This window comes from Mustela putorius, unplaced genomic scaffold (genome assembly GCF_011764305.1).
Source record: "Mustela putorius furo isolate JIRA1106 unplaced genomic scaffold, ASM1176430v1.1 tig00000929_pilon_pilon_pilon, whole genome shotgun sequence".
Taxonomy (NCBI): domain Eukaryota; kingdom Metazoa; phylum Chordata; class Mammalia; order Carnivora; family Mustelidae; genus Mustela; species Mustela putorius.
Window position 1 is genome coordinate 2,706,501 of NW_025421520.1, and position 11,392 is coordinate 2,717,892.

Here is an 11,392-nt window from a genome sequence, read left to right on the forward strand (position 1 = left end):
TCATTTTCCCTCATGAAAAACTCTACGGGGAAGCCCATTAGGTCAGCTTTCTTGCTATTGGAGAGATGAATGGTCGGCTGAGCCGGGCTGGGGGCAGTTAGGATAGTTTACCTTCACTGTGGGGCACTTCTTTGTGTGCTGGAGGGCTACCTTATGGGTTTGCATGGAAAAAAAAAAAACCCTGAAACCTGAGCTGACCGAGCCCAAGTGTGGAAGCAAACTCAGCCCACTGCTTTGGCTGGCCTCAGCCTTTCCCCAAACAAACAGGCGTTGGAACCCAGCCTGGTCATCATGCATTCGAGGGACCGAGATTTTCCCAACTTTCACCCAGATGCTTTCACACGGGAAGGTATACTCTGAGACTTCTTAGTTGTAGCGTAAGCGGTTTATTGGGGACACCTTACTTGTAGTGATAGAAAAGGGGTACTGGCCTTGGAGCTTCATGATTCTGCCTTGTCTCCCCCGTACCCCCTCCCTGATTTGGAAGAAATACCAGCTTCCAGGGCTCACATTCTGTTGCTAGGAGTGGGAGACTAAAGCTACCGAAAACCTCAGGACAAAGTTTTGGCCCAAAGGGAAAAGTCCAGTGCAGCGTCCCCTGGCCGCTAAGTGACGCCAGAGGGCAGGGGCCCGGGTCCCGAGGCTGGAGGGAAGCGGCCAGTCTGCGGCTGGGAGGGGCCGCAGACACAGAAACGGGGCAGCCACTCCTCACCGCGCGCTTGGCAGCTGGAGCCTGTGATTACCCATCCAAGGAGGAGAGAAAAGCGAAAGGAAGAAAGGGCAGTTAGCGGAGGGGGTAGAGGTTGGGGGAAGGAGGAGGCAAACGCGGCGGAGCTGACAGTCCCCTTCCAGACAAAGGACTTGGCGGGAGGAGAGAACCCCGAAGGCGCGGCTGAAAGGCTCTGGGCGGCCCCTTCCGCAGGCAGCGCCCGCTCCGACGCTCCGACCGCACGGCCAAGTTTCAAAGCCCGACAGATGGGGACGGGAGGCAGCCCGCCCTGGTGCTTCCAGACCGCCAGTGCACGCAGTGATCCCCACCGTTCCTCGGCCCCATGGAGCACCCCACTGTGCCAGGGTCCCTCCCGCCCGCGCGCCCCACCCTGACCCTGACTTCCTTCCCAGTCTGGGGGGGGACTGGGACAGGGCCTCTCTGGGATGCCTTCCAGGCAGAGGGCCCGGAAAGGCGGCCTGGGAGGCAGATCTGGCTACTCTTTGTTTCTGCTCCGAGCAAAGCGCGGGCCTCAGTTCTGAAAGGGGGCCAGCCAATAGAGGGGGTAGGTGTCCCGGGCTCTGGACCTAAGGTTCCCCTTCCCAGAAAACTGGCCCTGGCATCTCTCAGGGAGATGGAGGGCCCAGGAGTCTGGGGACCCCCTACCTCTGGCCAGAGTTGTTGCTCAGACCTCACTCAGGCCTGGGACTGGGCCGACAAGGGCCGTAAGCTTGGGCCACACCTGTTCCCTGGGACCCCGGAGTCGTTCTGGCCCCCCCCTCCATCTTGGGCCCCCCAAATCCCCAAACTGAAGATGTGGCTGGCATTCTGGCACCTGAGCACCCGGCTACTAACAACGACAATAATAGTAATGGCCGGTCATAGTAACGTCGGTCGCCACCGGCCGCCTGGCCAGCCAGAGACGGAGCAGCGGTGGACCACGCTTGATTAAATCTCATAATTAGGAGCCACTTTAATGAATATTATCACATTTCAGGCGATTTCAAGAATGGCCTTTTATTTTCTGTGGGCGCGCCGCAGAAATACAATGAAGCATTTGAAATTAGTAACAACGTGAATTGTGTATCCAGGGCTCACGCGGCCTGGTCGGGGGGTCGCTCCCGCCAGGGCCAGAGCTCCCGGCGGCCGCACCCACGCGCGCCCGTCTCCGCCCGCGAGGGGCCTCCCCCGCCTGCCAGCACGCGGGGACGCAACCCTCCGTCCACTGCGTCCGTCCAGGCCACCGCTACTGGAGGCCGGCAGGAGGCCTCGCCTCGGCCCCCGCGCACGGGGGAAGCGCGGAGAGGGGAGCCCGCGAGGCCCGGCGCAGGGGCTGCGGTGCGGGTGCGGCGCGGGTGTCGGGGTGCGGGAGTGCCCTGCAGAGAGCGGTGGGCACCGCGCTCTGGCCCTGGGTCGCCAGTGTCTATGCGCCTCCAGCCGCGGCTGCTCCTGGGCGGCGGCGGGTTTCGGCGGAGCCGGGATGTCCCCGGGCGCTTGGGGAGCTGTCGGGCAGGCGAGACGGCGAAGTCGGCTGTGGAATCCGCGGGAAGCGGAACGACTTGCCGCCGAGCGAGGGCGAGCGAGCGCGGGGCGGGCAGCGCGCTTCAGGCCTGGGGTCTGGGTGTGTGCGGGGAGCCGAGCGCCGCGTGCCTGAACACCTGCGCCGGGGCGTCCGGAAGCCCCCAGCGATTGCACCTTTTGAGTCCAGGAAAGCAAACAACAACAACAAAGTCTGGGTCCTCCTGGAGATCACAACAAAGTCTGGGTCCTCCTGGAGGTCAGCTGCGTGGCTCCTTCCCTCCTGGAGATCACACGAGGTCAGCTGCGTGGCTCCTTCCCTCCTGGAGATCACACCAGGTCAGCTGCGTGGCTCCTTCCTAGCTTCCCCTTAAGAAAGCCCATGGTGGTCCACACCAGAGGACCCTCAGGCCTGCTTTGACCCTAGGATTCTGACTCCAGCCTGACGGTTGGACCCCCCCTCATCTGACCACTTTGGCGGTGGGAAGAGGAAGGACCTCGGAACCCCAAGGGGCCCTGCTAAGCCTCTCTGGCACCCCCCCCACACACACACACCCGCAGGAAACACCCCTCAAGAAGGGGAGGCGGCCACACTCCCCCACCCAGCCTCTCAGGCCCCGCATAGATTTTGCTGGGCTTGGAGGATCCTGGACCCAGACAGGCCTGGGCCATGGCAGCCCTCGGCTGGAAGGAGCAAGGGCTTCCTTTACAACCCCGCTTTCCTCTGAAGAACATTTATGGAGCTGGCCTTCTGGAGGTTGAACAGTCTGGCTGGGGCTCCAGCCCAAGGCTCCACCAACTCTCGGAGCTGCAGTCCTGGTGGAGCCCTGAGTCCAGGAGGCAGCAATCCGGCTCTGGATTCAGAAAGGGACCTTGCCTCCCTTGCAGGCCTGGCTCTGGTCTCCACTTGCCACTGAGAGAGAGAGAGAGAGAGAGAGACAGAGATGCTGGCTGGGGCAACAGGGACTCTTCACGAGCCTCAAACTTAGATTGAATTTTAAAATGTAATAAATATGGAAGCAAAACCAGAATCTCAACCATTTGAGGGTCTAGGGGTTCATTCCGTCCAATCCCTTGTCAGAGACAAATAAATAAATAAATAAATAAATAGAAAAGAAAAGAAAAACTCCCTATGCTGCTGCAGGCTTAATGTTTGCTTGCACTCCTCTGAGGATGGGGAACTCATTACTTTACAAAAAAGGAACTCATTACCTTAGAAAATTGTACCAGTAGAAAACTGTACCTTAGAAAATGTACAGTTTTCGATCAATAATGTTATGATTTGTGAACAGATTAAAAAGAATGATTGTTTAATGTTGCTGTACTATCTTTAAAAAGAGAGAGAGAGAGAGGGTGACCAATCAGGTAATAGAAATTGCCCCTGTCCTTTTTGTTTTGTGTTTACTCTAAAGAATCCTCAGAATTATGTAGGGGAAGGGGGAGACACTGGGATTTCCTGATTGATCACACCCTATTGGCGATGACCCTGGGGCACTCCTGAGACCAGGCAGATAGGGCTCCAGAGCCTCCGTGGTGAGACCCCAGCTTTCTCTGGCTTGATGCATCTTTGCAAATCCTGGGAGGAGCCCCTCTCCTGCCCCAAAGGCCCAGCTTCCATTTGGGAAGCCAATGTAGAACCCAAAACACGGATCTCCTTTGGCAGCAAATGATCCTTGCTAGTCTCTGAGTTTCTTTCTTTTTCATGGCAAGGAAGTTTGGACAGAGATCAGTTGGGCACACCTTGTGCACTCAGCTATCCTGGCAGGACACCCTGGCTGTCACCACTCTCCCCAGAACGCTACCCGGATGGATGCTTCTGGTGTTCTGGTCAGCTCAGACACAGTCTGTCCTTCCCCTGCCTCAGCCTTTGGATGTGTCCAAGTCCTTTGCTCTGGGCATAGAAACAACAACAAAACATGAAAAAGGAGAACCCTCCCCCTCGGGAGCAACATCTCTCTCCCTCCTGTAGGAACAGTGGGGAGACAAACCTGTTGCATTTTGTAGGATTTTCAACAATTATGCAATGAAATGGCACCATACTTTTGAACACTTCCTTCTGGCAAATAAGTGTACTTAAATTACTTTGGTTTTTCTGTGCTCACACATGGAGATATTCAAAGTGTCTTCATTTTTTTTTTTTTTTTTTAATTTGCACCTCTGCCTGTGAAGGTAGGCAGGTGCTCCCCTGCTCCGGTCACGGCAAAGGGAGGGAGCACCCACACCACGACCGGGAGGAGGCCCAGAGCCGTTGGGCCAGACTTGGAAACACACTTAGAAAAACTAGTCATGCCAACTTGGACATCCAATATTTTACAATAAAGCGGGTTTTGTTTTTATTTAATGTAACTTTCAAGAATTTAAACACACAAAAAATGCAAGGGGAATGTTCACAATGCTGATAACCACAGTTGTAAATAGAAACATTCATTTCTCATAAGATTATAAATATTTGATGCTGGAACTGTAAAATGCACATGTTTTATAAACTAAAAATAAAAACAAAAAACAAAAAACTTTGCTTCCTGCTAAAAAGGCATATCATTTCATTGAGTTTCCTAAGCAGCAGATGGTTATTCACAGAATTTTAAATTACAACTTTTTTTTTATAGTTTCCTTTTTAAAAAGGTTTGCACTAGTATGTACAAAGTGAAACTATTATCGCAGTGAAATAAAGAGGTTTAAGGCAAAGAGAGACGTTCACCCTCAGTCCTGGGAGGGGGGCATTCGGCTGTGGGTCCGGTTCAGCCACCGACACACGCCGCCCCCGCCCCTGGGCTGTCCCGGCTGCAGATGGACATTTGGACACGATTCTTTTCCCATACACTAAACAGAAGACAGTGCAGAGTTATATATATAGATAATGTGTTTGTTTATATATATGTACTTGGTGGGGATATATTGAATATATTTAATTTACACTGTACCACACCTTCAAAAAATAAAATGTATATTTAAAAAAAAAAACAAGAAAAGACAAAAAGTGATAAGAAATGATTATTTACACATTTTCCTCCTTCCTCTCGATCCTGGAGGATTCTGAGTTCCTCTAAAAGTCAAGGGAGCCACATGCTGGGGAACTGTGGACTCGTACACTTCCGTGCCTGTGTGTGCGCGGTACACAGATACGTACACACACACATATGTACCTTGAAAGAATGCTCTCCAAAGCAGAAGCAGCCACTTAAAAAAAGAGGAAAAAAAAAAGGAAAAGAAAACAAGAAAGGAAGAAAACACCAGCTCCGTCCGCCCCGGAGGCAGCAGACCTCCACCACTTCTGGGGCCCACGGAGCGCCTGGGGGAGCTGAAGGGCCGCAGGAGAGTCTGGAGCCTGGAGGGACAGGACGAGGGGCAGCTCCGCCACCACCGGCCACATGCTGGGCCTATGGGCCTGGGATCCCTGAAGTGGTGCCCAGAGGCGAGAGAGCCGGCTGTGGCAGCGGGGCGGCTGGATTGGGGACAGAAAGACAGACGCGGACTGAAGCACAGGGAGGTGCTGGCCAGGCCTTGGTGAGGAGGAGGAGGGGGGAGCAGGGGGAGGAGGAGGAGCAGGGGGAGGAGGAGGAGGAGGGGGAGGAGGAGGAAGAGGAGAGAAGGCCGGAGGAGAAGCGCCGGCGGCTGGGGGCCTGGAAGGCCCCTCGGCCCAGCCCAGAGCGCTCCTGCCCACCGCCAAGAAGCAGCGGCACTCCTCCCAGGACCCCAGTGTCCCTCCGGCGGCCGGCTCCGGGCTGGGGTGCAGACCCTCCTGCTGGCCTCACCAGGCCCACACAGACAAAGGGGCAGAACTCAGAGACCAAGTAGGAGCTATTTATTCGGTTCACAGTCCCGTGAAATGCAGCAATAAAAATCTTTGGACTTCAGCAAGTTGTTTTAATTTTTTTCTTCTTTTGAAATTAAAAAATAAAAGTGTCCCAAGTCCCACAACGGAGCCTAGGGGATTAGAAAAGATGAAACCCTAAGCAGCCCCCTCCGCAAAAAAAAAAAAAAAAAATCATAAAATTAGCATAATCTCATAAACACTGGAAAACTCAAAAATATTTTATAGTCAGATATTTTGGATTTTACACCACCTGTAAATTATATATACATAGAATATTGCAGAACCATAGCTAATACACGATATCTTCACTATTAATGCTGGTATAATCTTTATACACTGGCCCTTTATGATTTTAAATTATTGCATTGCTTAGCGCCAACGGATGCCGGCCCGGCGCCCGCCCGCCCTACTCGCTGTCCGACTTGCCCTCCTTGGCGGTCGTCGAGTGGTTGTACAGGCCCTGGGCCATGAGGTGCACAGCCAGCGTGTTCTTGCTGCCCGTGGCCTTCTTGATCTTGGCCCGCTTGTTCTGGAACCAGATCTTGATCTGCGACTCGTTGAGGCTGAGCTCCTGCGCCAGGCTCTGGCGCCGCTGCTCGGTCAGGTACCTGTTGGTCTGGAACTCGGCCTTGAGCCGCTGCAGCTGCTCCGCCGTGAAGGCCGTGCGGGGCCGCTTGTCCTCTTTGTTGGGGTTCTTCTTCTTTGGTTTGCGGGACCTGGGACCTGGGTGGGCGCGGTGCACAGAGAACTGGGTTAGGAGGGCTCCAGGCCTGTCTGCCAACTCAGGTCCCCATCAGCCACCTCCAGGACCCACCCCTGGAAAGCCAGGCTCAGGACATCATGGGGTGTAAGGGGGTGTGTAGCGGTTGGGGCAGGCTTAGCGGAAAGGTCTCCAGGGGCACCTGGCTGGCTGGGGGGGGGGCGGTGGAGCATGCGAGTATTGATCTTGGGGGTCTGAGCTCCAGCCACACATGGGGCACAGAGTTTACTTAAGATTTTTCTAAAAAGAAGAAAGAAAGGTCTCCAGATAAAAGGAAAACTCCTGCAGGAAAGAAAACCCCCCAAACTTCCTAGCAAGGCCGTCTTTGCTATCCCTCTCTGTCCCGGAGTAAGGGGAGGGAGGCCCGAGGAAAGGTTGGGGGAGGGGAGGGGCAGCCAGAGCAGCAGCACGAGCCCCAGCCCGGAGAATGGCGACAGGAAGTACACTGGCTGCCCACAGGGGATGCCCTCGGGTGCCAGGGGTGGCGGAGTCAGGGGGCAGGTGCATCCGGAGAGCGGGAGAGGCCCTGGCTCTGCCTCCACCCCCAGCCCCCTTTCTGCCTCCCCTAAACAGCATTGTGGGCCCAAGTTCATTGTTTCCTTCCAGGAGAGGAGGGAGCACAGGGATCCGCCCGGGATGGGGAAGGATCACTGAGCCACTCAGAGCCCCCCCTTCACCTCCCACCAAGTCTCCCCGGCAGAAGAGGGGACCGGGTTCCCCCATTCTGGAGCCGCCTCCCTGGAGGCCGCAGAGGAACCCAGCTGACCCTGTGCAGAGAATTCTGATCCTCCACTCGGGTTTCCTCCCGCTGGGACACCCCCTGCAGCACTCGAGATTGCTGTGGGGCAGTGGTGGCGAGGTCTAGGACCCCACCACCTGAAAAGGCCTGAGTGAGGGGAGAGAGGGGAGGGCCAAGCGCTTTCTTTTTGGTGGTATCAAGAAATTCAGCCCTACAACGGTGTCTTTGAGGGAAGAGACGGCAAAGGCCCGTTAGGGGAGGGAGTCTGGGCTGCACGTGTGGGTTTCTTACTCTGGGAAGTGAACCAGCTTTGGGGGAGCTCCGTCCCCAGCTCCTTCCCAGACAGCCCGCAGCAGGGAGGCTGGACCCCTGCCGGCTCCCTTAAGCTGCCAGAACCCCCATGGTCTCAGAGCCCACCCTGCAGGCCAGGGGACAGCCCCGCCACCCTGCACAGCAGCGGCGGAGGGATCTCGGCGGACGCCTCCGGGTGCACCAGGCCCGAACCCGGAGAGTGAAGAAAGCAGGGGCGCGGGGTCCGGCTGGTCCCGAGACCCAGCGGACCCGGGGAACTCCCTGCACGCAGACCCAGCCGTGCGCTCTCGGGGAGGCAAACTCGGGAAGAGGGGCTGTGGGCGCCGGCGAGGGGTCTCCAAGGGCCGTTTGGCTGAAACTCCGAGCCTTTTGGATTTGGGGGCAGACCCACACTCACAGCCGCGGCCCCGCGCACACAGCCACCCCCGCGCGCGCGCACCCACCGCTCCCGCCGCGCACACTCCGAGGGCGCGGGTTCCGCGGCAGCGGGCGGGCTTCGATCGAGAGGCCGCCGGGGCGCGCGCGAAGGGCTAGCGGTGTCTCCGGGAGGCCTCGCGAGGCCCCGCACCCGCGCGGACCCGACCGTGGCCTCGTGCTCCGGGAGCCGGTTCTGCGCCTCCACTGTGCGGGGAAGCGCGCGCCCTGCCCGCCAGACTCCTCCTGCACACACGAACCAGCCCGTAAACCGATACACACCGTTTTGCGGAAAGGAAATCTCCCTAAGATCAGAATTTTTAGTTCTCTTTTTCTTTCAAAACGCACACACTTGAGAAACAGAAGCAAACATCGGCGAAGAAAACTCTGCCTCTCTTCTTTCTAAACGGCCGAGAAACACAAACGTTACCTTACGGGTTTCTTTTTTGTAGTTGTGGCTTGTTTGTTTTTGTTGTTGCTGTTGTTTTGTTTTGTTTGGTGTTTTTTTGGTTTTGTTTTGTTTTGTTTTTAAGTCCAGGAAGAGCAGCGGCTGGGGCCCGGCCGGGCTGCGGGGCTCCCTCGGCCACCCGGCCTGGCGCGGCCGGGGCTCTGCGGCAGCACAAAGCCGGGCCGAGGCTCCTCGCTCGCATTGTGAGTCTATATGTTAATTAAATATTAACAAAGGAGGGAGGCGAGAACAATGGAGCAAATTTCAGATCTAGCTGGAGAAATGTGGATTTCACCAGAAATACACAAACACGTTTCTGAGGGAAGGCGGCCAAGGGGAGACTCGGTTGTGCTGGGATTTGGGTAAACAAACCCCACAAAACAGTTGAGGGGTGGGGGCCAGCGGGGTCGGGTCTGGATTACCAGCTCCGGGACAAATGGAGTCCGTCCCTAATGGCGGTTTGCAGCCACGGGCCCCCATTTCATGTAACCGATGATTTCTACATGGATGTGCATTTAGCTTTTAAAAATCCAGATCTATGAAAAATACACCCAGAACCCCTGCAAACACCCGCGGGCCCCTCCACCCACCCTCCTGCAGAAATCGGCTTCTTTCCGCCCTGGGAGCTGCCCCAGGAAACCTCCAGAAGGTCCTTTCTTTGGGGGACTGCAGGCCTCCCTCCTTCCAGCAGTGTGCAAGATGGGGGCTGAGCTCCCCTACCCTGCAATCAGGCAACGTAATGGAGCGAAGGGCCCCTCTACTGCCATCCCTTCCCTATCTCTATTCCCTGCTCCTCCCTCCGCAGCCCGGGCCCAGGGGTCTAAGGAAGAGCCTGGAACCTAGCTCTTTCTTCCCTGGCTTCATCTGGGATAACGGGGTCGTAGGAGCAGTCTAGGTCTGCGGGACCGGGTCCTGGGTCTGGACTGAGTTGGAAGAACGGAGAAAGGGTTAAGAGTGCTAGCTTCTAGGCCAGTCTTCCAGCCACCCGCGCTGTCACCAAATAAACTCCAGCCAGGAGAGCGGCAGATTAGGGACTTTTGGTAGTGGCCCCAAAAGCAAGACAGAGAGGGAAGGTCCTGTCGCTTCTGTTTTCCGAAGCTATCTGTACCCCCCGGCGAATCAGGCCAGCCCCCTCTCCTCCTCGGCCGCTGCCCTGGCCAGCGTCAGCCGCACACAATGTCTCTGTTTGTGCGTCTTTGTGTGTGCCGGGGTTGGGGGTGGTGTCCTGGTGTCTTCTTCCTTCGGGCAAGTTCCCCCGCCTGTGCCGCCCCGCAACCCCGCAAGCCTCCCCACGACGGGCTCACCTGAAGAAGGCCGGTCCGAGTAGCGCGTGCAGTAGACCCAGGCCGGCCAAAGCATGGGCTGCGCGCCCAGGTTGGCGCTGGCCTGCGAGCTGTCCGAGTCCGAGCTCACCGACAGGTCGCCGCTGCCCAAGGCGCGGGCCTTGAGCGTCCCGTCCAGGGGGGCCCCGGCGTCGCCGCCTTTCTTGGCGCCGCCGTGCAGCGAGAGCGCCTTGGAGCCGCCTTCCCCGTCGCCCGGAGAGTCGCCGCCGCCGCCGGGCAGCGGTGCGGGCGCACTGGGCGCGTTCTGCCGGGCCTCTCGGCCAGACCCCAGGAGGGGCTCGGCGCCGCCCGCGCCGCCGCCTCCTTCCGCGCCGCCCGCGCCGCCTTCCCCGCCGGCTCCACCGCCTCGTCCTCCTCCCGCGCCGGCACAGCACGTCCCCGTGTCCTTCCTCCGGCCGAACTCGGGCCGCAGGATGTTGTCGATGAAGAAGTTGGTGATGCGGTGCGGGTGCTGGTGGTTGCCCGGCGCCTGCAGGACCGCGGGCAGCATCAGAGCCCGCCGGCGGCCAGTGTCCGCGTCGCCCGGGCTGCCGCCGCCGCCCGAGCCGCCGCCGGGGCTGGATTCCGGCTGCCGCTGCCCCTCCGCCGCCGCCGCTTCGCTGGGCTTCGGGTCATTCTCCTCCATGCTGTTCACGACAAATCCCAAACTGGTTCTCCGGGGACCCTCCCCCCCCCCTGCCAATCAGCCCTCGGCCCGCCCGTGGCGCGCACCGAGACACTCGCGGCCGGCTCGCGCTCCTAGCCCGCCGAGGCTTCCGAGGGCGTGCGCGGCGGCCGAGGCCAGGGCTGGGGTCCTACAAGTCACCGGCCGCGTTTGGAGGGGAGCCACGTTCCGATCCGCGAGTTGAGTTAGAAAATACCAAGAGTCTCCCCGCGCCCAGACGCCGGGAGGTTCAAAAGAGTCGGGTCCTCGTCTTCGCCGCGCGCCTTCCCCGGGCGCTACCCAGTCACAACGGTCCGGCGGGGAGCCGGGGCTCCTCCAGGGCTCCGCGCTCCGCTCCGCGTCCGGCTGCCTCCGGCTCCGGCTCCCGCGCTGCCGCCGCGGCCTCCCGGGGCCGGAGCTGCGCGCATGCAGGCAGCGCGCTCCCCCGCGCTCACGCCCGCCCGGGCCCGCTCGGGCCGCCGCCGCCGCCGCCGCTGCCGCCGCCGCCCGGCCGCCCCCGCCCGCGCGCCCCGGCTGGCCCTCGAGGGTGCGGGGCGCGAGCGGTCAGCGCGCCCGCCGCCGCCGCCAGCACGCACATGGAGGCCCGCGGGCCCGCGCTGCGCTCGGCCGCCGCCCCGCTGCGGGCCCGGGCGCCCCACCGGCGTGCGGCCGCGCCCCCGCCGAGCCCC

The 11,392-nt window shown here is 59.0% G+C and overlaps 1 protein-coding gene across 1 annotated transcript; it reads right to left on the minus strand.

Moving 5' to 3' along the window:
• Positions 1–4,535: 4,535 nt before the first annotated feature.
• Positions 4,536–11,187, minus strand: EN2 (engrailed homeobox 2). The gene is made up of 2 exons (XM_004766040.2): positions 10,022–11,187; positions 4,536–6,767 (listed from the first exon to the last, which is right to left on the minus strand). Exons 1-2 carry the CDS (start codon positions 10,683–10,685, stop codon positions 6,451–6,453), a joined length of 981 nt encoding a protein of 326 aa, XP_004766097.2. The 5' UTR covers positions 10,686–11,187; the 3' UTR covers positions 4,536–6,450.
• Between the last annotated feature and the right edge of the window lie 205 nt (positions 11,188–11,392).